Genomic DNA, 26,927 nt, shown 5'->3' with positions numbered 1-26,927 from the left:
GAGAGTATAAAGTACATTGATCAGTTAGGTTGGGGCAGAAATAAATCACAATAGTGGAATGTCATCAGTTAAGGCTATTTTCACTTTTTCTGTGGATCTTCAGTTGCTTCAGGCCATCTGGATGTTTACGTGCAGGTCACTGGGGATATGATGGCTTAGCTTGGGCTCAGAGGCCTGACAAAAAATACAGAAGTAATTTGGTCCAAAATACTTTAGATATTAAGATGTAATGAATTTATTCTACTACCCATGTCTTTAATGTATGTCCTTTCTGTTGAGAGAGAAGACGAGAGGAGAGTACAGGAGAAGAGAGGGGAGGGGAGGGGAAGGAAGACACACACACACACACACATTGAGAGAGAGAGAGAGAGATGTGTTTATGGCATAGAAAATGCCAGTAAAGTCAATGGGTACTAATACCAAGCTGGCTCTTAATGGTGCCAGGCAATAGTACTACATTTCCTTAATCTACACACTTGCTCATATTCATAAATAACACTATCGAATCTCAGATGCCATTGATTATAAGTTGTATTATTTTATGTACTAATAAAAAACAATGCTCCTGATTAAACTATGGAATGCCATCACTTGTAAGATAGCAATTTCACAGATGTTAAAATATGAAAAAACCATGTATCAAAATCATCATAATACAGTATTCATCTTTTCTGTCAAGCCTACAATACTTTCCCCCATCTTCATTTCAGCTTCCTATTTCACTGGGAAAATAGAAGCACTCAGAACAGGGCATCCTCTTTCTTCTACGACCATATTTGTCCACCTGTTTGCATCTGTACTTATAAACTCTGCCTCCCCTTCTATTTCAGTGGAGATAAACTATCCCTACTCTTACTTAGATTGATCCCTGTGATTGTGTACTGTATTCCATCCCTTCTCTCCTCAAGGACTTTCCTCCATGTAACTAGCCTGTCTATCCTGAATTGTGTATTTCCCACCTCTACTGAATCTTTCATTTTATTAATTTATTTATTTGAGACAGAGTCTCACTCTGTCGCCCAGGCTGGAGTGCAGTGGTGTGATCTTGGCTCACTGCAACCTCTGCGTCCCGGGTTCAAGCGATTCTCCCGCCTCAGCCTCCCGAGTAGCTGGGATTACAGGCGTCTGCCACCATGCCTGGCTAATTTTTTTATTTTTAGTAGAGATGGGTTTTCACCATGTTGGCCAAGCTGGTCTCTAACTCCTGACCTCAAGTGATCTGCCCACCTCAGTCTCCCAAAGTGCTGGGATTACAGGCGTGAGCCACCGCGCCCAGCCTAGATCCTTTTAATTAGTACATAAGCTTACTATAATTTCTTTATTTTATTTATTATTTTATTTTTTTTGAGACAGAGACTAGCTCTGTCGCCCATGCTGCAGTCCAGTGGTGGGATCATGGCTCACTGCAGTCTCCACTATCTGGGCTCAAGCGATCCTCCCATCTCAGCCTCTCAGGTAGTTGGGACTTCAGGCAGGTGTCATGCCAGGCTAATTTTTTATTTTTGTAGAGATGAGGGTCTCACTATGTTGCCTAGGCAGTCTTGAACTCCTGGGCTCAAACAATCCTCCCACCTTGGCATCCTGAAGTGTTAGGATTACAGGCATAAGCCACCACACCCAGCCCCATCTTTAAAAAAAAAAAAAAATTAGAATATGTGGAAAAAGGCAACAACAACAAAATATTACTGGATCCAAAATCCCTATCCCATGATAGCCTTATTTTTCTGCTCACCTTAAAAAAAAACTTCTTACAAGTATTACCTGTATTTGCTTTCTCCATTTCCTCTCCTCCCATCCTTTCCTCCAACTCCTATCAAATTTTCCTCAGACTTTATCAAACTTCCACCACTGCCAAAATGGCGTTTCTACATCACTAGTGACCATTGCTACAGTGGCCCATTCTTAGTTCTCATTTTACTTGACCTATGAGCAACATTTGAGACAGTGGGTCACTCCCTTCTTCTTGAAACACTTCCTTCCCTTGGTTTTGCAGATCTAAACTCTCTTACTTTTCCATCTACTTCATCTACTTCATGGATTATTCCTTCTCAGTCTTATTTGTTGGATCCTCTTCACCTCTCTGACTTAACCTGGTGCATTGCTAGAAGAAACCCTACTGAGTAAGAGCAAATTTTTTTTAGCATACTGCTGATTTTACTTTCTAGTATTTAAAGATGCTGTGTATCCTTTTAAAAGAAAACGATTTAAAAAGCGCGGGTCTCAGGTTACCAATACAGATACCAGCTCAGGAACTCCGCACCACCTCCCAGGAAGCAGCAGCGTCTGACGCCTTCCGGAAACGAGCTCCACTGGCCTTATGGGAAATGTGGTCTCCGACGGATGGCCTATACCCGGGAGGAGCCCAGGAACTCTAGGTGGACAGTTACTTCCGCACACGCGCAGTAGGACGGTAGCCGGTATTCAATCTTCAAATCAGCGCCGCGAGAAGTGCTGGCGGTGGCTGCCCCCTAGTCTGTGGACAAAGCTGTGACTGATCCCAGGCTTGGAGCCGGAGCTGCGAGCGAGGCAGTGAAAGGGTGGCAGGTATGGCTTTGCTGGACTAGGAGGACGTAAGAGAAAGGCGAGGACTGGCTTCTAGGTTTACCCTACTGGAGATAAAACTTTACAGTCTCCAAGTGCAGTGACTTCAGGTTTGGATATGTGGGTCCTGTTCAACTCGAGTAACTGAGAGAAAGCAAGAGTTAGGCTCCGACTGGCATCTGGCTAGATGCCCAGGGATCTGGTGGAACTGGGAGAGGCTCAATTTGCATTCCCGCTCTTGTAGGTCAAGGTCACTGTGTAGGAGTCTGTTCATCTAACTGTACCTTTCCTGGTTCCAAAAACATAGTTGGCCCGACCGGAGCCTGCCACAATTTTAAGCCATTTCAAGGGATCCGGTGGAAACTGTAAGCCATTTCAAGGGATCCAGGAAGAAAGCATTCTTGAGAAGCTGCTGTGCATTCGAAGGGTATTCTCAGCAATCATTTGAAGTAAATGCTATTACCATTTTGCATGTGAATTAACTGAAGCTGAAAGGTGAAATTACTTGCCTGGACTCACACAGCTTAGTAAGTGGAAGAACTGAGATTCAAACTCAGATACATTTTCTCCAGATTTCATTCTTTTTTTTACAGTATAGCATTCCTGCATAAAACAGAGTTGGGTTTATTCTCCTGAAATATTTGAGCAATGAATGCTGAGTAAATTTCGATTTGTGGTCATTTTGTAGAGTCTCTTGGTGTATGTGCAGATCTTCCAGTGCAGACTGTAAATGAAGATGGGAGTTCCCGGTTTGCCCATTGTACCCTTTCTAGAGCCCCAGCAGTCTAAGCTCATAGGAGATGGGAAGTTCCTACAGAGAGAAACATTTAGAGTTTAAACTGAAGGATCTAGCTAAAAAAACAAAACAAAACAAAACAAAAAACTGTTCCTGGGTCCCTGAATCCAGCCTTCTCAAGAAAGCCCAACCTAATTTGCAATCCCTTATCCCAGCTTCAGAGTAGAAACCAGAGAATCACAGGAAGGAATCATTTTTAGACTTATGGAGCTTCAGAGGCCAAGCTTTTAAGTTAGTTTTTCAACTCATTCATTATTTCTTCAGGATAAATTTCTGGGAGAAAAAAAATAATAATAACTGTTTCAAGAGGAACCACTTGGTGTTAGATCAGTAGGACAGAAACATACAACATCCTTATCTAAGCTCCATATATTCCTAACAATCACAAGTAGAGATCTGTGCTCACGGAACATGGACTTTTCTGTCTTGCTAGAAATGTCTTTCTCCCACACTAGGTGGCATTTTCTGAGGCTGCAGTGTGGGTACTTATGGTCTGATAGAGCGGGGTTCTACTTTGCATGCAGTCCTGGTATCTCAGGTCTTTCTATTCTCTTCCCCATTTCTACTTTCATAGATTTCTGTGTAAGAGCTGCAGAAAATGATCAACTTCCAGGTAAGGTATCCATCTATTCATCCAGTTGTTTAAATCTCTCAAAAGTCCAGATGATAAAAAGGAAATGTATGGTCAGGAAAAATGTAAACCGAATAAAAGATCAAGTCTAAAAGGAAATTTAGAAGATTGGTAAGTTGATATCCAAGTCATAGGGTTTGCAGATGGTTGGAACAAATTTGAGCTGGAAATATGTACTCGGTCTTCCTGGAAGTCATAGTAAATGGATAACCAGGCAGTTAAAAAGTATTGGCATTGTCTGTGAAGATAAAGCAAAATTATTCTCCTTATAACGAAAGTTTTTCCTGACACATTTCTTTGAAGAAAATATTTTCTAATGAGTTTTCATATAGATAACATTAGAAATAACATTCACAGCAGCAACCTGCGATAAATACAGCATCAGGTTTCCTATGACTGTCTTAAGAGTATTCCCTAGAGTAAGAACATAGTGCCAAGCAGCACTAAATGAACTCAATTTATAAGTTCAGGTATGTAGCCTTTTTAATGCCCACCTGGATCCATAAGTAAATCTTGTACCTTTTCCAGTCTCTAGTTATCTTGAGCATTTACTCTTCTACATGAATTTTAAGGTCATCAAAATAACAAATATTGTCAAGGTTCATAAAGCAGTATGTTAGGTATTCTTTTTTCTTTTTTTCTTTTTTTTTGAGACAGAGTTTGGCTGTGTTGCCCAGGCTGGAATACAGTGGCATGATCTCAGCTCACTAAAGCCTCCACCTCCCAGGTTCAAGCAATTCTCCTGCCTCAGCCTCCCAACTACCTTGTATTACAGGCATATGCCACCATGCCCAGCTAATTTTTGTGTTTTTAGTAGAGACAGGGTTTCATCTTGTTGACCAGGCTGGTCTCGAACTCCTGACCTCAAGTGATCCTCCTGCCTCGGCCTTCCAAAGTGCTGGTGGGATTACAGGTGTAAACCACTGCGCCCAGCCAGATATTTTTATTATGATTGCATTAAACTTAATAGGTTAATTTGGAGAGAATTCATGACTTTTCAATTAGTCCTATTCAGGTTTTCTTACAACCTGACTTTCTTACAACCTGGCTCACTGGAACCTCCATCTCCTGAGTTCAAGTGATTCTCCTGCCTCAGCCTCCTGAGTAGCTGGGGTTATAGCTGGGGTTACAGGCGCCTGCCATCATGCCCGGCTAATTTTTGTATTTTTAGTAGAGACAGAGTTTCACCATGTTGGTCAGGCTGGTCTCGAACTCCTGACTTCAGGTAATCCACCCATCTCAGCCTCCCAAAGTGCTGGGATTATAGGCATGAGCCACCGCACCTGGCCCTTTTATTATAATTTTACAGGTTTTATGAGTTTCTTATTGTAATTCTTGTACATTTCTTGTATTTATTCTTACATATGGTTTTAGTTGCTATTGAGAATGGGGTAGGCCTTTTTTTCATTATCTCTTCTAGTTTGCTATTTTGGTAAATAGAAAAATATGGACTTCTCTTGGCTGGGCATGGTGGTTCATGCCTATATTCCCAGCACTTTGGGAGGCTAAGGTGGGAGGACTGCTTTGAGGCCAGGAGTTCCAGACCAGCCTGGTCAATATAGAAGACTCCATCTCTAGGAAAAAAAAAAATTAATTAGCAGGGCATAATGGCACACACCTGTGGTTCCAGCTACTAGGGAGGCTAGGGCAGGAGGATCAGTTGAGCCTAGAAGATCCAGGCTACAGCTAGCTATGATTACACCCCTGCACTCTAGCCTGGGTGACAGCAATACTCTGTCTCTGAAGAAAATAAAAAGATGGATTTCTCTACGTTGAATTTATATCCAACCAATATACAGAACTCTTGTTAGATCTAAGAGTTCTTTAGTTGATTCCTCTATTTCTTAGGTAGACAATCATACATTCCAAATGGAGTTTTGTCTCTTCCTGCCCAGTATTTATACCTTCCCCCATATTTTGCTTGTCTCATTGCAATGGCCAGGACTTCTAGTCACTGCAGTTTTGAATGAACAGCCATCCTGTGGTATCCATGGGAGACTGTTTCCAGAACTCCTGCAGATCCCCGAATCTGAACATACTGAAGTCCCACAGTACAGTTGGCCCTGTGGAACTCAAGGATAGGAAAAGTTGGCCATCCATATTCATGGGTTTTGCATGGCAAGAATACTGTATTTTTTTTTATTATTATTATACTTTAGGTTCTAGGGTACATGTGCACAACGTGCAGGTTTGTTACATATGTATACGTGTGCCATGTTGGTTTGCTGCACCCATTAACTCGTCATTTACGTTAGGTATATCTCCTAATGCTCTCCCTCACCCCAGAATAACTGTATTTTTTTTTAAATCTGCATTTGGTTGTAGATGCAGAACCTGCCAACCGAGGGCCAACTGTATTCATTGCAAAAAAAAATCTGAGTATAAGTGGACCCAGGCAGGTCAAACCTGTGTTGTTCAGGGGTTACCTGTAATTGCTAGCCAGAAGTCTTTTTTGTCCTAACTTTAATGGGGGTGCTCCCAGTGTTTCACCGTTTCCTCTTGTATTCTGGTAGATAGTTGTTTATTTTGTTTTTAATCAAGTTAATGATTTTTAACTTGCAAAGATTATTTTAATAACTAGGAACTTTTGGCTTCATACCCTTTTTTTAAATAGCTGTCAATAATATAATATATCTTGCCACCCTTAATGTACCAGTTTAGATAATTTTTAGTGCATTTCCCAATGCTGAACTAGCTATGCATTCCTAGTGCTAACTTTTTCATAAAGGGTGAAATAGTGAATATTTTAGATTTGAAGGCCATACAGCCTCTGTGGCAACTACTCAACTCTGTCCTTGAAGCTGAAGTAAATGAATGGGTGTGACTACGTTTCAGTAACATTCTGTTTACAAAAACAGGAGGCCAGTCCAGGGGTTACAGTTTCCTAATTCCTGCTGACAATGGTCTTAACTATCTCTTTTGTGGTAGATATGTAACTACTTGTCTTTAATTTCAGTGCTTTTAACATTTATCCATTAAACATGATTTTGGCATTACGGTTAGAAGGATGTATTTTATCATGTAAAACTATCCATGTGTTCCTATTTTATTATGCTTACATGCATCTGGCATGTAAACCTTACAGTCTCAGTAACATCTTATGGCACTTACATTTACTTTATTGATTCTAATAGAGTGTAAGATTCCTGAGAGGAGTAATAATTTTATTTCTTTTGATATCTCCAGTATAGGGGTGGTGGAGCCTCAGTAAATATTTTATGAGTGAACAAATAAGAATATATAAGTGATATTTTTAAATAGCTTTATTGAAATATAATTATCATACCACAAAAGTGACCCGATTAAAGTATATACAGTCAGCCAGGTGCAGTGGTTCATGCCTGTAATCCCATCACTTTGGGAGGCCAAGGTGGGTGGATCACTTGGGGTCAGGAGTTAGAGACTAGCCTGGCCAACATGGTGAAACTCCCATCTCTATTGAAAGTACAAAAAAAATTAGCCAAGTGTGGTGCTGCACGCCTGTAGTCCCAGTTACTCGGGAGTCTGAGGCATGAGAATCGCTTGAACCTGAGAGGCAGAGGCTACAGTGAGCAGAGATCACACTACTTCACTCTAGCCTGGGCAACAGAGCAAGATTCTGTCTCAAAAAAAAAAAAAATAACAATTGTATACAATTCAGTGGTTTTTTTAGTGTATTCACAGAGTTGTACAGATGTCACCACTATCTAGTTTCAGAACATTTTCATCACCCCAAAAGCAACTCCATACCCTAATTAGCAGTCACTACTTATTCCTCCCTTTCCCTAGCACTAATCGACTTTCTGTTTCTATGGCTTTTCTCTTCTGAACATTTCATACAAATGGAACCATGAAATATGTAATCTTTCATGACTGGCTTCTTACACCCAATACAATAGTTTCCTCATTTTCTTTTTTATTTATTTATTTTTTTGAGGCAGGGTCTCACTCTGTTGTAGCTTCAACCTACCAGCCTCAAACAGTTGTCCTACCTCAGTCTCTCAGGTAGCTGGGACTATAGGTCCATATGCCACCATACCCAGCTAATTTTTTATTTTTGTAGAGACTGAGTCTTGCTATGTTGCAAGGCTGGTCTCAAACTCCTGGGCTCAAGTGATCTGCCCACCTTAGTCTCCCAAAGTGCTGGGATTACAGGTGGGCGGCATGGCACCCAGCCCCATACAGTATTTTCAAGGTTCATCCATGTTGTAGATGTACCAGTGCTTGATTCCTTTTTTATTGCCAAATAATATTCCATCATATGGATATACCACATGTTCTTTATCCACTTATCAGTTCATGGACACCAGATTATTCCACTTTTTTGACTATGAATAACTTTACTATGAACATTTGTCTGTGGGTTTTTGTGTGGACAAATGTCTTGAATTCTCGTGGGTATATACCTAGGAGGGGATTGCTGGGTTATATGGTTACTCTGTTTAACACTTGGAGGAGGCTGAGTGCAGTGGCTCTTGCCTGTAATCCCAGCACTTTGGGAGGCTGAGGCAGGTGGATCACTTGAGGTCAGAAGTTCAAGAGCAGCCTGGCCAATGTGGTAGAAGCCCGTTTTTACTAAAAATACAAAAATCAGTGATGTGCACCTATAATCCCAGTTACTCAGGAGGCTGAGGCAGGAGAATTACTTGAACCCAGGAGGCGCCACTGCACTCCAGCCTGGGCGACAGAGTGAGGCTCCATCTCAAAAAAAAAAAAAAAAAAACACTTGGAGGAACTGCTAAACTGTTGTAGTTACTACACAGGCTGGATATGGTAGCTCATGCCTGTAATCCCAGCACTTTGGGAGGCTGAAGCAGGAGGATCACTTCAAGCCAGGAGTACAAGAGCAGTCTGGGCAATGTAGTGAGACCCCCTCTCTAAATTTTTTTTTTTTTTGAGATAGGGTCTCACTCTGTTGCCCAGGCTGGAGTGCAGTGGCGCAACCTTGGCTCACTGCAACCTCCGCCTCTTGGGTCAAGTGATTCTCCTGCCTCAGCCTCCTGAGTAGCTGAGACTACATGCACATGCCACCATACCCGGCTACTTTTTGTATTTTTAGTAGAGACGGGGTTTCACCGTGTTAGCCAGGATAGTCTTGATCTCCTGACTTCATGATCCACCTGCCTCGGCCTCCCAAAGTATTGGGATTACAGGCATGAACCACCTCACCTGGCCCCAAAAAATATTTTTTTAATTGCCTGGGTGTGGTGGCACGTGCCTGTAGTCCCAGCTACTTCAGAGGCTGAGGTAGAAGGATTGCTTGAGTCCAGGAGTTGGGTGCTGCAGTGACCCCTGATTGTACCACTCCACTCCACTCCAGCCTGGGTGACAGAGCAAGACCCTATATCAAAGAAAAGAAAAGAAAAAAGAAAAAACGTAGTTGCTGCACCATTTTGCAATCCCAGTGTACAAGAGTTGAGTAATGTGCAAGAGTTTCGGTTTCTCCACATCCTTGCCATCACAGGTCATTGTCTGCCTTTGATTTTAACTGTCCTCATAAAAGTGAAGTGCTATCTCATTATGGTTTTGGTGTGCATTTCACTAACGACTAATCACTAATGATGTTGAGCATCTTTTTTCTTTTTCTTTTTTTTTCTTTCTTGCTTCAGTTTCAGACCCTAATGTTGAGCATCTTTTCATGGGCTTATTTACTATACACATACCAACACAGATACATACATACATATATCTATATCTATCTATAGATAGATCGATTGATCTTTGGAGGGATGTCTCTTTAAATCCTTTGCCCATCTTTAAATTGTGTTGTCTTTTTATTGTTGTTTTTTTCTCCCCTCCTCCATTGTTGAATTTTAAGAGTTATTTATATATTCTAGATACAAGCCTCTTATCACATACATGATTTGCGAATATTGTCTCCCATTCTGTGGATTTTCTTTTCACATTCTTGGCAGTGTCCTATGGAGCACAGAAGTTTTCATTTTGATGAATTCCTATTTATTTTTTATTTTGTCACTTCCACTTTTTCTGTCATATTTCACAAACCACTGCCTAATCCAAGGTTACAAAAAACTTTTTTTCTATTTTCTTCTAACTATTTGATAGCTTTATTTCTTACTTTTAGCTCTCTGGTCCATTTTAGTTCATTTTCTTATATGATGTGAAATGGGTGGGGAGTCCAGTGTCATACTTTTGCATATGGATGTCTAGTGGTCTCAGTACCAGTTGTTGAAAAGACTTTTCTTTCCCCTGTTGAACTGTTCTGGCACCAGTTGGATATGTTTAATAAGATTTTTGTTACTATCACAAAGCATATTTCTGAATCAAGCATGTAATCATTATATCTCATTTTCTACAAACTCAACAGTGAACATGAGATGATATTAAGGAGCTGCCTTGATTCTCTTGCAAGTTCGCTAATGATGCATACTTTAGTTTGAAGATGAATGTGCTGTTACAGGAATCAGTGACATTCCAGGATGTGGCTGTGGATTTCACCGCAGAGGAGTGGCAGCTGCTTGATTGTACTGAGAGAACCTTGTATTGGGATGTGATGTTGGAGAACTATAGAAACCTCATCTCAGTAGGTAAGGACAATAAGTGATAACTTTTCAGTGTAACTCAGTATATACTAATAGTGCTCATCTTTTAAGATGTGTGAACGCTTGCCAGTTGTGGTGGCTCATACTTATAATCCCAGCACTTTGGGAGGCAGGAGAATTGCTTGAGCCCAGGATTTCAAGACCAGCCTGAGCAACACTGAGACTGTCTCAACAAAATTTAGCTCGGTGTGGTGGCATGTGCCTGTCGTCCCAGCTACTTGGGAGGCTGAGGTGGAAGGATCACTTGAGCCTAGGTGTACCACTGCATTCCAGCCTGGGTGACAGACTGAGACCTTATCTCAAAAAAAAAAAGATTTGTGAAAGCTGTGAGCATGCTGAGGCATTAATCAGCTGGGCCCTAAATTTTAGTTGTCAAAGATTCTGAGTCCCCTTTGAGCTTGACATAGTCTGCTTATGCTTCTACTTCCCAGATGGAGGAGAAGGGTCTGTTCTGGTTTTTGTTGTTGTTGTTGTTGTGTTGTTGTTGTTTTGTTTGAGACACAGTCTCGCTCTGTCACCCAGGCTGGAGTGCAGTGGCAGGTTCTCGGGTCACTGCAACTCCACCTCCCAGGTTCACGCTATTCTCCTGCCTCAGCCTCCCAAGTAGCTAAGACTACAGGCACCCGCCACCACACCCAGCTAATTTTTTGTATTTTTAGTAGAGACGGGATTTCACCGTGTTAGCCAGGATGGTCTCGATCTCCTGACCTCGTGATCCACCCGCCTCGGCCTCCCAAAGTGCTGGGATTACAGGCGTGAGCCACTGCACCTGGCCCAGGTCTGTTCTGTTTTAAAGCCTGCTTGTTATTCTTTAAAAACCCTGAGACTCAGGGAGGCAATCTGAGTTGTGAGCTGGTTGTTTGCCTCGCACTTTGGCCCCACTTCTATGTTGTTTTCCGACCAACAGGATGTCCAATTAACAAAACAAAAGTGATCCTCAAGGTAGAGCAAGGACAAGAGCCATGGCTGGTGGAGGGAGCGAACCCATATCAGAGCTCTCCAGGTGAGTGAGAGAAATTCAGATGCGGGTGTGTGAAGTTGAGATCCCTATTGGTCAGTGAGGGACAGGCACCTCTGAAATTTTTCCTAGAAGCACCTCTTAAAAGCCACACACCTTTAACGTAACATCATCAGCCAGCTCCCCAAAAGCTGCCTTCACCCTCCTTTCCGCACACGTGCCCTTTCTTGTTGCTCAGCTGCTGTATGGAGCGTCCCTCTCCTGTCTCCTCTGGCTTCTCACACAGCCTGTTTCATCTAGGTCCTTGCTTTGTTTCTGTTCTCTTAATTTCTAAAACCCTCATTCTTCTTCCCTTCTCAACATAGATCTTTATTCTATATACTTAGTCCTTATAATGAAGTTAAATTATCTGAATTTGAGGCGTTACTCTACCAATTACTGTCTACTCTTTTTTTTTTTTGAGACGTAGTCTCACTCTGTCGCCCAGGCTGGAGCGCATTGGTGCGATTTCGGCTTACTGCAAGCTCTGCCTCCTGGGTTCAGACCATTCTGCCTCAGCCTCCTGCGTAGCTGGGACTATAGGCACCCGCCACCACGCCTGGCTAATTTTTTGTATTTTTAGTAGAGACAGGGTTTCACTGTGCTAGCCAGGATGGTCCTGATCTCCTGACCTCATGATCCACCCGCCTCGGCCTCCCAAAGTGCTGGGATTACAGGTGTGAGCCACCGCGCCCAGCCCACTGTCTAATCTTAAGATTATTTTGTAGCACAATTTTCTTTATTTATAAAATAGGAACATTAATCTTTACCTCAGGTTTCCTGTAAAGATTATATGAGGTAATACATGCAAAATACTTCAAATAGTTGGCAGATAATAGATGTTCAGTATATGCTAATTATGTTTTTCAAAATTTTTAGGGACATCATGCTCTATTTTATTTTCCTTTTTTTTTTTTTTTAACTTACTCCTTTTCTTGCATCATAAATCCCATCTTGCATCTTTAGTCTCCCCAATAATTTGGGATATCTGTCTTGTAGCGCATCTTTCTGTTTCACTTGGTAATATTGGTAACTTTTTGAAATTCCCCTCCAGCTTTTTGTTACCTTACTAATCTGTTCTCACCCTTTCTTACTGCTTATTCAACTTTTGCTTAGGACTTCTCTTCCATCTTCTTAACTTCTCTCTACAGTAACTCCCTCAGAAGCCTCATCACTCTGAAGACTAAAGTTACTTGTTTTATGCCAACTCTAGCATCTTTGCCTCACCAACGTTTCATTCCCATGATTTTATCCGACCTGGTAACTAATTTTTTTATTTCTTTAGTTGTCACCCTTAGCTTTATATCACAATAAATAATAATGAATGGCTGCCTGCTTTGCAGTCTTAAAATCACTGCATTAAGCAATCTGATTTTTTTCCTCTCAATAGTTTCTCCTTAAATATGATGCTAACTTATGGCCTATGATTTCAGCAATTAGTTTATTCAAGACTGATTCAAAATTAAATTTTCCCTTTCTGCAGAGTTCACAAAAGAACTCTTTCAAATGATTGACATATCTTTCAAATGATTGACACCAGTTAAATATATTTCAGATTCCCTGGGACCCCAACTTCTGTTGACATAAACCAAATGACTTGTTTTTTAGAGACAGGGTCTTACTCCATCACCCAGGCTGGAGTGCAGTGATGCCATCCTAGCTTACTGTAGCCTTGAACTCCTGGCCTCAAGCAATTCTCCTGCCTCAGCTTCCCAAGCAGCTGGGACCACAGGCACATGACACAGTCCTCGGCTGAATTTTAATTACCGATATTGTATCTAGACTGTTTATGTTACTGTTTTACAAATTCTGTTCTATTTTCTAGTTTATATTAGATGTTTCTATAAGATTTATACAAATTATTCTATTTCTCTTGTCACTGTACTGAAAAATGTAAATTATCCCCTTTATAACCTGTGTTGTGATATTTAAATGGCTTTTAATGTCCTCTATAATGTGGTCCCATTTTACTTACCCAGAATTATCCATCTTTTTTTTTTTTATTCCATGGAAATTGGGCTTTTTAATGTCCACTATATACAATTTTCTTTTTTTTTGAGACGGAGTCTGGCTGTGTCGCCCAGGCTGGAGTGCAGTGGCGATATCTCAGCTCACTGCAAGCTCTGCCTCCTGGGTTCATGCCATTCTCCTGCCTCAGCCTCCCGAGTAGCTGGGACTACAGGTGCCCACCACCACGCCCAGCTAATTTTTGGTATTTTTAGTAGAGACGGGGTTTCACCATGTTAGCCAGGATGGTCTCGATCTCCTGACCTTGTGATCCGCCTGCCTCGGCCTCCCAAAGTGCTGGAATTACAGACGTGAGCCACTGCGCCCAGCCTATATACAGTTTTCTTCTCTGCATCTATCCTTCTGATTCTGGTCTGCTCCTAAAACCAGCATTTTATTAAGTCTGAATTCAGCTTTTCCTCTTTCATTGTAACTCCTGTCTAAATTAATATTTACTTTCTTTGAACTCCCAAGCCAGTTCTATTATGACTCTGTCATGAAAAATTTATATATACTGTCTTGGATATATATTTTTTTAATCATTGTGGCTTTTAAGGCATCTTTTGTTTTGTTTTGTTTTGTTTTGTTTGTTTGTTTGTTTTATGATAGTGCCTGAAGAGAATGATCTGTTTTATGCTGAGCATATCATGGTATACAATGAACATTTTATTAATTCATTGTTATAGAGCCAGACATTGTGGGGGATGTTTCTTATTCTTACATTCAACAAGGCTTTTAAAAACGTTTCCTGAAAAGGTTCAAAGGAAACAAAAATCTCATTACCATTTTCTAACTTATGAAAGGTATTTGGAACAGCAAAACATGTTAATATTAAAATATTTTCCCTAGTGGTTAGGAAAACAATATATAAATAGAAAATAAAAGTTTGGGGTTTTTTTGTTGTTTGTTTGTTGTTTTTTGAGACGGAGTCTCACTCTGTCACCAGGCTGGGGTACAGTGGTGCAATCTCAGCTCGGATTCAAGTGATTCTCCTGCCTCAGCCTCCTGAGTAGCTGGAACTACAGGCGCCTGCCACCATGCCTAGCTAATTTTTGTACTTTTAGTAGAGACGTAGAGACACGGTTTCACCATGTTGGCCAGGATGGTTTTCATCTCTTGACCTCATGATCCACCCGCCTCAGCCTCCCAAAGTGCTGGGATTACAGGTGTGAGCCACCGCGCCCAGCCCAAAAATAAAGTATCTTAAAATTCAACAAGCAAGTATGAAACATTTCTTCAGTGCACATTAACATTGCAGTTTTGTTCTAATTAACTGTCAAAATGAATGGTACAGACAGCAGCAGTGACTATCTTAGAAATTCATAGAAAATGGAGCTTAAAGTTTAAAGTATGCAAAATTTGGAGAAGTCTTTTTTTGAGGTTATGGAACAGTGGTTCCTCCCTAAAGAATATCTAAGCTCTAGATAGGATGAGAGGAGATAAGGGAGGGCAAATTAAGGTGGAGAACGAACATGAGCAAGAGACTGAATTTAGGAATCTAGAGTCCGTGGAGTAGAAGGTATTTGTTGAGGACTAGTGGAACGCATGTTCCCATGAGTGAATTCATATCTTGCATAATTTTGTTTGCCAGGCTGATGTTGAATTTTTCAGTGGATTATTGTCGGTAGAGGTAATGCAGGATGCTGCTTCCCATCTGTTGAAATAGAGCAGAAAGAAGAAAGGAACAAAATCCCGAGTCAGAACCACTCTATAAAGAAATGTGTACCGATGGCTGTAGCCCACTACTCAGTCTAGCTCCGCACAGAATAAGGCACAGAGAAAGAGGCTCGGAGTATTCTACTAACACTCCACATGGAGGGAAACTTAAGCGTGGGGAATTATAGACCCCCTCTCCCCAATTTTTTTTTTAATGGGAACAGATTTGGGATTTATAGTGTTTTGAGGACAGTGAAAAAATGTGAATTCAGGAGCACAGCAGCTTGCTGAAGAATGGTTTGTTAGATTGAAAGAGGATGTAAAAAGAGTATTTGTCAAATAGAAGTATGATAGGAAGTTGTCATATATAGAAACTCAGCCAGAATAAAAAAAAATAGCAAATAGAATCTGTTTGCTATTATTATCCCAAGCTAAGGATGACTTACTCTTGGATGACTTGCTGGACATTTGTGTTCCTGGGCTTACAAGTACAGGTACAAATGAATTCTAACTCTCAATAGAGCTGGAGCCATGACTACAGACATGCTTCTGTGGTGGTTTGCTTGGGGTTAGAGGACTGGAGATTTGAGAATGTTTCTAAAGGAAACTGATATTGTGCAGAGTGATTAAGAGGAAAAAGACATAAGTGAGAGAAATAGGGAATTATCCTACCAAGATGATCTAGAAATTAATTATGTAGTGATTTATATAACTGCCTGTTACCACCTCCTCCAAACCTAGTCTGTTCTCTGATATTTTCTCTTAACCCCTTTGCCTTTGTCTCCTTTTTTTTTTTTGGAGATGGAGTCTCGCTCTGTTGCCAGGCTAGAGTACAATGGCGCGATCTCGGATCACTGTAACCTCCGCCTCCCAGGTTCAAGCGATTCTCCTGCCACAGCCTCCTGAGTAGCTGGGACTACAGGCGTGTGCCACCATGCCCAGCTAATTTTTGCATTTTTAGTAGAGACAGGGTTTCACCATGTTGGCCAGGATGGTCTTGATCTCTTCACCTCATGATCCGCCCACCTCAGCCTCCCAAAGTGCTGGGATTACAGGCGTGAGCCACCATGCCCGGCCTATCTCCTGTGTGTTTGGCTGTCCTGTCCATTAATCAGATCGCCACAGTGGGCCCTCTTCATTTTATGAGCTAACCCTGTACCCTTGTTCAGCAGCCTTTTGACTGACTTTGTACCCTCACTCTACCTTGTGCCTATTTTACTGTCTTTCCACAGGTCACAAGTTAAGGCATCTGTTCCCATTCCCTCTTCAGCAGTTTTATTCTTAAAGCTCAGGAGGAGTGAGACAAATAGAAGATTGCTTTCAGAATGAGATACTATATTTGAAACGATAGATGTTTTTCTCTATAACATGTTGGTGGGAAAAAGTAACTAGGAATGTTTTATTGTACTCCTTTTTAGAATCTGACTGCCCACTTGTTGATGAACCAAGGAAGCATCGGGAAAGCAAAGACAATTTTTTGAAGTCAGTTTTGCTCACGTTCAATAAAATTCTGACTATGGAGAGAATCCACCATTATAATATGAGCACAGGTCTTAATCCAAAGAGAAAAAAATCATATAAATCATTTGAGAAGCGTTTGCCACCTCATTTAGACTTACTGAATTACAATAGAAGTTATACTGGAGAAAACGCTTATGGATGCAGTGAATGCGGCAAAGCCTTCAAAAAGAAGTTTCATTTCATTAGACATGAAAAAAATCATACAAGGAAAAAACCTTTTGAATGCAGTGACTGTGGAAAAGCCTATAGCAGGAAGGCACACCTTGTAACTCATCAGAAAATTCATAATGGAGAGAGACCCTTTGTGTGCAATGATTGTGGGAAGGCGTTTATGCATAAAGCCCAACTCGTAGTCCACCAGAGACTTCACACTGGAGAGAAGCCTTATGAGTGCAGTCAATGTGGGAAAGCATTCACTTGGAACTCCTCATTTAATCAACACGTGAAATCTCATACACTTGAGAAGTCGTTTGAATGTAAGGAATGTGGGAAAACCTTCAGGTATAGTTCATCCCTTTATAAACATTCCAGATTTCATACAGGAGAGAAACCCTACCAATGTATCATATGTGGCAAAGCTTTTGGCAACACATCTGTGCTTGTTACACACCAAAGAATTCATACAGGAGAGAAGCCTTATGGATGTATCGAATGTGGCAAAGCCTTCATCAAGAAGTCTCATCTCCTCAGACATCAGATAACTCATACAGGAGAGAAACCCTATGAATGTAACAGATGTGGGAAAGCATTTTCCCAGAAATCAAATCTTATTGTACATCAGAAAATTCATACATAATATTCACTTTATGAATATGAGGCCTTATTAAATATTTGCTAAATCTTATTAAATACTAAAGAATTCATGGTGAGAAGTGTACAGTTTAAATGAATTTGGAAGAGTAGATTCCCATAAAAATCAATCAATGCCAATCATGTTCTGGAAGTGATAATAAACTTTTTACAGAAAATATGACAGAAAACAACTATAAATAATAGAGCATAAAGCTTGGAAAGTAAGCATAACTTAAATAATCAGAGAACCAGTGGAAACTACATTTGCCATTCCTGACTTTTAATTTGTATAATAAAATAAATATGCAAGTGTGAGTATAAAATATATGCTTATACATTATATTAAATTATGCCTATTAAGAGTTTCTGCAGTAAATAACATTTTTTCTTCCAGTCTTAACATGCATAATTAATCAAGTGAGAAAATGTGGTTTAATATGTCAGGTGAATTTCAGTGATATTTTCATCCATTTGCTGGCACTTTTAATGGGCATGACAGTGTTACTGAATCTGAGTCTCCTTTAATTATACAACTGAAGACTTCTTATTAAAATTCATATAAAGATGTTTTCCTGTGTATGTAAATACCAGAACAAAAAATTTAACAAGACACTAATTGAGGAGAGAAAGGTACTTGTATTCTGTATTACAATAAGTATTCAGTTGAGGAAAATAATTAAATATGCAAATAAATAATTTGCACTTCAAATATTCCTGTTCTTTTTATTTTTCATTGGTATAACTATGTAAGCTGTAAGGATAGCTTAAGTGGTTTTTTTTTTTGTTTTTTTTTTTTTGACAGAGTCTCGCTCTGTCCCCCAGGCTGGAGTGCAGTGGCGTGATCTCAGCTCACTGCAACCTCCACCTCCTGGGTTCAAGCTATTCTCCTGCTTCAGCCTCCCAACTGGCTGGCACTACAGGCACGTGCCACCACACCTGGCTAATTTTTGTATTTTTAGTAGAGACGGGGTTTTGCCATGTTGGCCAGGATGGTCTCGAACTCCTGACCTCATAATTTGCCCACCTCGGCCTCCCAAAGTGCTGGGATTACAGGCGTGAGCCACTGCGTCTGGCCAGCTTAAGTGGTATTTAACTGGGGTATCATCTGTATTTTATTTTAATAAAGTAGGGTCTTATGATACTTTCCAACTTTTGAGGACAGTTTTGGGGATTTTGTTGTTTTGTTTGTTTGAGGCGGAGTCTTGCTCTGTCGCCCAGGCTGGAGTGCAGTGGCGCCATCTTGGGTTCACGCCATTCTCCTGCCTCAGCCTTCTGAGTAGCTGGGACTACAAGCGCCCGCCACCACTCCCGGCTATTTTTGTTTTTGTATTTTTAGTAGAGACGGGATTTCACCATGTTAGCCAGGATGGTCTCGATCTTCTGACCTCGTGATCTTCCCGCGTTGGCCTCCTGAAGTGCTGGGATTACAGGCGTGAGCCACCACGCCTGGGCCTTTTGTTATTGTTTATATATAGAGACAAGGTCTCACTCTGTTCCTGAGGCTTGAGCACAATGGCACAATCATAGCCCACTGTAACCATGAATTTCTGGGTTTAAGCATTCCTCCCACCTCAGCCTCTTAAGTAGCTAAGACTACAGGTGCAAGCCACCACACCTGGCTAATTTTTTATTTTTTGTAGAGAAGGCGTCTCACTATATTGCCTAGGCTGGTCTTGAACTCCTGGCCTCTAACGATCCTGCCTGTCATCCCCCTTCAGCCTCCCAAAGCCCTGGGATTATAGGGAATTTTTTTTTTTTTTTTTTTTTTAAGAAGTCAATACATGTTTAGCTCCGAAGATGCCTGGAATTTTCCTTATGAACAGCATAGTCATCATTAATGAAGATGAAAACTTGTTAGAAAAGAGCAAGTTTTTCTGCGTAGCAACTTTGGAATGTGACATTTTGTAAATTCTACATATTCCCTTCAAGGATTAATTAGTCATTATTTAAAGTTTTCTTGCTGTCCACAATATTCCTTGGTAATGCCAAAAAACTTTTATGTCTTTTCTTGAGTGGTGACAAAACTTAGACTTGAACCTAAATTCAGAAATCAAGCCTTTTAAGTTTAAGCTCAGTTACAATTATGTTGCATTGTTTTCTTTCATTAGCCATTTTTTGAAAGAGTAGTGTTGGGTAATAACTATAAACGATAGTGCTTTTTTGAATAAGCATACTGGGACTTTAAAGATCTAAATTAAATCTTGTCTTTCTAAGTTATTTTAGGAGGCTATATGCTAATTTCATTTATGAGGTCATTCCAAAATTTCTGGAACCTTCTTTTCAGGGAGTTGTCTTCACAATTAGTATGCCAGCCACACAGGAAAATCTTGGTATTTATAGTCACAGGACTTGCCTTTTTTCAGCTCAGGAGTTTTCTGTCATTTCTTACATGAAGTCCTCACTTCAGCGTATGTAGTGCTTACCATTTCGATTCTGTCTCTCCTTCCCCTGCCTGTAACCCTCATCTGAGAAACTCCAAACCACACAGATAAAGGAGAGAGACGGGGACAGGAGGCTCCACTGTTGCTGCATGATATGAGATGCCCCTGAAAGAGCAGCTATGTAGGTCAAGGTGGCAAGAAGTGTGCAATAGTCTGCTCTACAGCTTACTGGAAATAAAATGTAGCCAGGACATTTAAATTGTAATACATCAGGATGTCTGTATGTGATTTCATAATTTTGTTTGCTCCCAAACAAAACAAATGAATTTTACCTAGAAATGGAGTGGGAGAAATTTCTACAAATATGCCTTAGCTGGAGTTTGGATGGAGTCAGAGGCTGAGGCTATGAGAAGGTGCCTATAATAAGAGGGAGTTAGTGGCTGACAATTTGCTTGGTGGTTGTGTGCAAGATGAGTAAGAGGGGAAAGACCAGTGTATGAAGGAGACTAAGGAAAATCCTAACAGGACAATTTAATATTTGGAAATTGTGAACCTTGACTCTCCAACTCCAAACCAATCCACCTCCTCTCATTTCCCCAACATGCCTTTATCTCCTTGTTTTGATTACCCTCCTCATTCATTCTTCTGAGATGGCTTACCCAATTCTCAGAGTTCACCCTGCATCCTTGTTAAAAAATTTTTTTAAAATTTTTTATCGTCATTATAACTTTGTATCTATTTCACCATCTTTCACAGGTTGGAAAGTATTGTTTCTAACTTTAAAAAACTATGTGATGGGCAATGATAGTTCATGCCTGTGATAGCAGTACTTTGAGAGCCCAAGGCAGGAGGATCACTTGAGCCTAGGAGTTTGAGACCACCCTGGACAACATAGAACCCCATCTCTACAAAAGGGAAAAAAATCAGCCAGCTGTGTGCACACCTCTAGTCCTCCCAGGAGGATGTGGGGCAGCTGAGGATTGCTTGAGCCTGGGAGGTCAAGGCTGCAGTGAGCCATGTTTGCGCCACTGCACTCCAACCTGGGTGGCAGAGCAAGATTGTCTAAAAAAAAAAAACAAAAAAACAGCTACTTGTTTTCATTATTGTCAGGTTTCCGGAGCCCTATTTTAGCAGTGTTTTCTTAAAGCCCAGGGCCAAGGCAAATGCAGGATTCTGTTTTGTTTTGTTGCCCAGAATGGTAATGAAAATGATCATCTGTGAGGTAGGTGGTAATGGAGGAGATATTTTTACCTTTTGTTTTGTCCATTCCTGAAACCAGAAACTCAGGGTGTGTGTGTGTGTGTGTGTGTGTGTGTGTGAAGTGTTTAAAAAATGACATGAAGTGTACCCTATCAATTTTTTTTTTTTTTTTTTTTTTTTTTTTTTTTGAGACGGAGTCTCGCTCTGTCGCCCAGGCTGGAGTACAGTGGCGCGATCTCCACTCACTGCAAGCTCCGCCTCCCGGGTTCAAGCCATTCTCCTGCCTCAGCCTCCCGTGTAGCTGGAACTACAGGCGCCCGCCACTGCGCCCGGCTAATTTTTGTGTTTTTTTAAGTAGAGACGGGGTTTCACCGTGTTAGCCAGGATGGTCTCGATCTCCTGACCTCGTGATCCACCCATCTCGGCCTCCCAAAGTGCTGGGATTACAGGTATGAGCCACCGCACCCGGCTCCTATCAAAATTTTAAGTGAACAGTACATTATTGTTTACTAGATGCACTTCATTGTAGAGCAGATCTCTAGAACTTTTTCATCTTGTATGACTGAAACTGAGTAGCCATGGAACAATGCCCCATTTCTAACTCCTCCAGCCCCTGGCAACCACCATTTTACTTAACGGATTCGGTAAGTTTGACTACTTTAGATAATTCATATAAGTGGAATCGTGCAATATTTGTCCTTTCATGACTGGTTTATTTCACTTGGCCTATTTTTTTTTTTTTTTTTGAGATGGGGTCTCACTCTGTCACCCGGGCTGGAGTGCAGTGGCACGATCATAGCTCACTGCAGCTTCAACTCCTGGGCTCAAGTAATCCTCCCTCCTCAGCTTCTTGAGTAGCTGGAATCATAGCTGCATATCACTATGCCTGGCTTAAAAAAGTTTTTGTTTTTGTTTTTTTGGTACAGACTGGGTCTTGTTTTGTTGCCCAGGCTGGTCTCAAACTCCTGGCTTCAAGTGATCCTCCCGCCTCAGCCTCCTGAGGTTCTGGGATGATAAGCGTGAGCCACCCCATCCAGCTGACTAAGCCTAATTCTTAAGGATCATTCACACTGTAGCCTATGACAGAATTTCCTTCTTTTTTAAGGCTGAATTATTCCATTGTGTTTATATCCCACGTTGTCTTTATTCAACCATTGATGGACATTTAGGTTGTTTGCAATTCTTGGCTATTGTGAGTAATGAGATTATGAACATGGGAGAGCAAATATCCCTTTGGGATCCTGTTTGCAATTCTTTTGGATAAATACCCAGAAGTGGGATTGCTGCATCACATGGTAGCTCTATCTTTAATTCTTTGAGGAGCCTTTATACTGTTTTCCGTAGCAGCTTGACCATTTTACATTCCCACCTTTAGCGTTCAAGGGTTCCAGTGTCTCCACATCCTTGCCAACACTCATTATTTCTTGTTTTCTGTAAGTGATATTACTGATTTTATTGAAAAGATTTCAGAAAATTTTGAGTTATAAGTAGACAATTTTAATGTAGAGTGTAAAGCTTAGGAAATTGTGAGGAATTGAATATGAGGCTTCAGATGGACTCTAATTACATGTATGCACTGCCCTGATTTATTTTTTATACAAATTATAGAAATATCTGCATTGCTTCAAAATTTGTATAACTGTAGGTTTGAAATATGTCATGCACTTTATATAAAATTTTATCTATTATGATAATGGTTGTACAACATCATGACTGTACTTAGTGCCAGTGAATGATACACTTAAAAATGGTTAAAATCTTAAATCTTATTTACATTTTAACACAATTTTTAAAAATGCTCCCAAAATTGGGTCTATTAAAAGTCTCTGGCCAGGCGTGGTGGCTCACCTGAGGTCAGAAGTTTGAGACGAGCCTGGCCAACATGGTGAAACCTCGTCTCTACTAAAAATACAAAAATTAGCCGGGCGTGGTGGTGGGTGCTGTAGTCCCAGCTACTCAGGAGGCTGAGGCAGGAGAATTGCTTGAACCTGGAAGGTGGAGGTTGCAGTGAGCTGAGATCATACCACTGCACTCTAGCCTGGGGGACAGAGTGAGACTCCATTTCAAAAAAAAAGAGTCTCTGGTAAACACCTTATGTCTTCAAATCCTAAAAATCACCATTTGCATAATTGCCAAGTGTAAGTGAAAGAATATGATTTTTTATGTAGTATGAATTTCATCTCTATGAACTTCATTTCTAACCATTTCCTGGTGCCAGTCAATAGATGTGGCAGTTGTTACTGAGCATTCTTGAACCTCCTTTTAGATAACAGAAGTCAGGGACAGTCACATAGTCTTCTACTGCCTCTGCTCAGCCGAGAGCATTGTAATATGTTTTCTTCTCTATGCAAACACCAAAGGGGGTGTGTGTATGTATGTACATGTGCATATACATATATTTAATCCTGATTAACAAGATACTGAAGAAAGAAAGCAGCTGTATTCTGTACTACTTTAAGCATTTAGTATAGGAAAAGAGGCATTTCTGCAGGCAAATAGTTTTATAAATATAACTCATCCTGTTTCACTGCTGTAGCTACATATCTAGGAGTAAACCTACAGGAGGTCAAGCAGCGTGTAACTAGGGAACTCCTATATTTAGTTTAGAAAAATACTTTGCAGAGACTTCTAGAAGAAAATTAATTCGCATTATATTAGAAAGGAATTTAGAATGAGGGAATGAATAGGTCTTTGCATCAACATACGTGCTATGATTGAAAGGCAAATAAAAACTGGTCAGGGCTTGGTGACTCTTCTTTCCTAATAAGGGAAATGTTCATGATATTTTAATTAAAAATATTAAGAAAAAAGTTACAGAGAATATCCCAATTTTAAAAAGTTTTATATACATATGTATTCCAAAATGTAAGTAGTAGTAACTTTTGGGTGATGTGATTATATATTTTGTACTTTTTCTACTTCTTCTCTAGTTATATATAATATTTAGCTTTTTTTTTTCTTTTTTTTGAGACAGGGTGTCACTCTGTTGCCTAGGCTGGAGAGCAGAGGCGCAAATAGGGTCACTGCAGGCTGGACTTCCCTGGGCTCAGGTGATTCTCCCACTTCAGCCTGCTGAGTAGCTGGAACTACAGGCACATACCACCATGGCCAGTTAATTTTTGTATTTTTGGTAGAGATGGGGATTCACCATGTTGCCCAGGCTGGTCTCGAACTCCTGGGCTAAAGAGATCTGCCCACCTCAGCCTTCCAAAATGCAGGGATTACAGGTGTGAACCACTGTACCTGGCCTTAGCACTTTTCTTATCATAAAATAAAAATGATATATATATATAGCAAATGAAATGTTATTCCCTTTGCAGGGGTGGGAGCTATACTTGAAATGTTTGTTGTTTTCTTTTCTTTTCTTCCTTTTTTTTTTCTTTTGAGATGAAGTTTCACTCTTGTCGCCCAGGCTTGAGTGCAGTGGCGCCATCTCGACTCATTGCAACCTCTGCCTTCCAGGTTCAGGCAAGTCTTCTGCCTCAGCCTCCCAAGTAGCTGGGATTACAGGTGCCTGCCACTACAGCTCGCTAACTTTTTGTATTTTTAGTAGAGATGGGGTTTCCCCATGTTGACCAGACTGGTCTTGAACTCCTGACCTCAGGTGATCCACCCGCCTCAGCCTTCCAAAGTGTTGGGATTACAGGTGTGAGCCACCACACCCAGCCGAAATGTTTGTTGTTTTCATCAAATTTTCTTTTCTTTTCTGACTTGGAGTTTTACTCTTGTTGCTGGAGTGCAATGGCGTGGTCTTGGTTCACTGCAACCTCCGTCTCCTGGGTTCAAGAGATTCTCCTGCCTCAGCCTCCCGAGTAGCTGGGATTACAGGGGCCCGCCACCATGGCCAACTAGTTTTTGTATTTTTAGTAGAGACGGGGTTTCACCATGTTGGCAAGGCTGGTCTCAAACTTCTGACCTCAGGTAATCTGCCTTGCCTTGGCCTCCCAAAGTGCTGGGATTACAGGCGCGAGCACCGCGCCCGGCCCAAATTCCTTTCCATGGATGAATGGTAATGATAACAACCATCCACAGCCTAGGAAAAAAAGTCATAATTTAAGTATTCTAGCCTAGAAATACAAGCTGTCAAACTAGTGGGCAAGATAAGAGGCTTAGAGTTGCTGATGCAATTATTTTATATAAAAAGAATATGCAGCAGTCAAAAAATCTTTAGCCAAGTGAATAGATAGTACAACTATACTGCACACACATTCTAGAAGAGAAGAATATGGAGAAGAACCAGAGATTATACTTTCTATATGTAAGTTCAAGTAGATCGTAGGCTAAGAGGTTTCATTTATATCAGCAACTAATTTATGTGTGTCTGTATTATTCAATGTAGGATCATTATAGATATGAGGCATTTTAACACTGCAGATGATTTTTCGGTATTATCTGAGGTGGTATAGTCATAGATGCACTTGATCTTGCTTCTTTTCTCATAGCTAAAATAAACTCTAGGGTTGGGCATTAAAAACTACGGTTTTGGCCGGGCGTGGTGGCTCACGCCTGTAATCCCAGCACTTTGGGAGGCCGATGCGGGTGGATCACGAGGTCAGGAGATCGAGACCATCCTGGCTAACACGGTGAAACCCCGTCTCTACTAAAAATGCAAAAAATTAGCCGGGCATGGCGGCCGGCGCCTGTAGTCCCAGCTACTTGGGAGGCCGAGGCAAGAGAATGGTGTGAACCCGGGAGGCGGAGCTTGCCGTGAGCCGAGATCACAGCCACTGCACTCCAGCCTGGGCGACTGAGCAAGACTCCGTCTCAAAAAAAAAAAAAAAAAAAACAACAACTATGGTTTTAGGCATTTAAGCAGTAAGAAATTTCTATTCTATTTAGAAATAAATTTTACAAAATAACAATGTAACTGGTATGATTATTCATTATTAACTAAGAACAAAGCCAATTTTATGTGTTTTCCTGAGTAAATTTATAAAGCAAACTCCTTAGCAAAATATTGTCAAGCTCCCTATATTCAAACTAAGTCAAAATATTAAAAATCTCTGTATTTTGGAGACCAACTTAAATATGTTCATTTTCACAACCAGCTCCCAAAAACTTGTCATAATTAAGAATTGAAAATGATAGCTACCATGTGAACATATCTAATTACTGGGAATTTACTTTGATCAGCTTTGGTTCTGAAATTGCTATGTGTCTAGATTTAGTAATTTTGCGTTAATTGACTGTACTGCAATGAATGGGTTTGTGATGATTCAGGTACAAGATTGAGACAGTGAATTCAGAATTTATGGTTTTTTTTTTTTTTGAGACAGAGTCTGGCTGTGTCACCCAGGCTGGAGTGCAGTGGTACAATCTTGGCTCACTGCACCTCCACCTCCCGGATTCTAGTGATTCTCCTGCCTCAGCCTCCTGCATAGCTGGGATTACAGGTGCGCACCACCATGCCTGGCTAATTTTCATATTTTTAGTAGAGACAGGGTTTCACCATGTTGGCCAGGCTGGTCTCAAACTCCGGACCTCGTGATCTGCTCGCTTCAGCCTCCCAAGGTGCTGGGAATACAGGCATGAGGCACCGCGCCTGGCCCAGAATATATGTTTTAAATGTGCCTTTAAGTAATAACATATAATACAGAGTTTTAGAAAACAAGGGTTACAATTGTTATGGACTAAACATTCATTATGTTGATGCATAGATTTCAAGACTGAAAAATCACTAGTGAATTATTTCAAAGCTTTAAAAAAGACAGTGAATTTCATTCTGCGTCATCTCTCAGTGCAACTTAATCTTTCTTCTTAGAACCATAATAAATACAAATAACCACACTAAAAGATCTAGCACATCCTTATTCACACATTTTATAGTGCAGTAACTGGGAAGGAAAGTACTGGCTTTTAAGTA

General features: G+C 40.7%; 1 protein-coding gene across 5 annotated transcripts; it reads left to right on the top strand.

The window, feature by feature from the left end:
* The first annotated feature begins 150 nt into the window (after positions 1-150).
* On the top strand, positions 151-18,194 carry ZNF684 (zinc finger protein 684). 5 transcript variants are annotated; one of them, XM_037997646.2, is made up of 5 exons: positions 155-2,544; positions 3,912-3,950; positions 10,369-10,495; positions 11,418-11,513; positions 16,589-18,194. In XM_037997646.2, the coding sequence occupies exons 2-5, from the start codon at positions 3,936-3,938 to the stop codon at positions 17,485-17,487; spliced, it is 1,137 nt and encodes a 378-aa protein (XP_037853574.2). In that variant the 5' UTR covers positions 155-2,544; positions 3,912-3,935; the 3' UTR covers positions 17,488-18,194. The 5 variants fall into 5 exon arrangements, with proteins under 5 accessions (XP_037853577.1, XP_037853574.2, XP_037853568.2 ...); XM_037997640.2 differs by having other exon boundaries at positions 10,276-10,495; XM_073007439.1 differs by lacking the exon at positions 155-2,544 and adding an exon at positions 2,551-3,068.
* The last annotated feature ends 8,733 nt before the right edge of the window (positions 18,195-26,927 follow it).

The sequence above is a fragment of the Chlorocebus sabaeus genome, chromosome 20, assembly GCF_047675955.1.
Source record: "Chlorocebus sabaeus isolate Y175 chromosome 20, mChlSab1.0.hap1, whole genome shotgun sequence".
NCBI lineage: Eukaryota > Metazoa > Chordata > Mammalia > Primates > Cercopithecidae > Chlorocebus > Chlorocebus sabaeus.
The sequence above is the reverse complement of the archived record's forward strand: the minus strand, read 5'-3'. Positions and strand labels throughout refer to the sequence as shown.

Bases quoted from the DNA above. Each gene is read 5' to 3' on its own strand.
- ZNF684 (XM_037997640.2), top strand. From the start codon at position 10,351: ATGAATGTGCTGTTACAGGAATCAGTGACATTCCAGGATGTGGCTGTG. The intron at 10,496-11,417 runs GTAAGGACAATA...TCCGACCAACAG, and splicing joins TAGAAACCTCATCTCAGTAG to GATGTCCAATTAACAAAACA. The intron at 11,514-16,588 runs GTGAGTGAGAGA...ACTCCTTTTTAG, and splicing joins CCCATATCAGAGCTCTCCAG to AATCTGACTGCCCACTTGTT.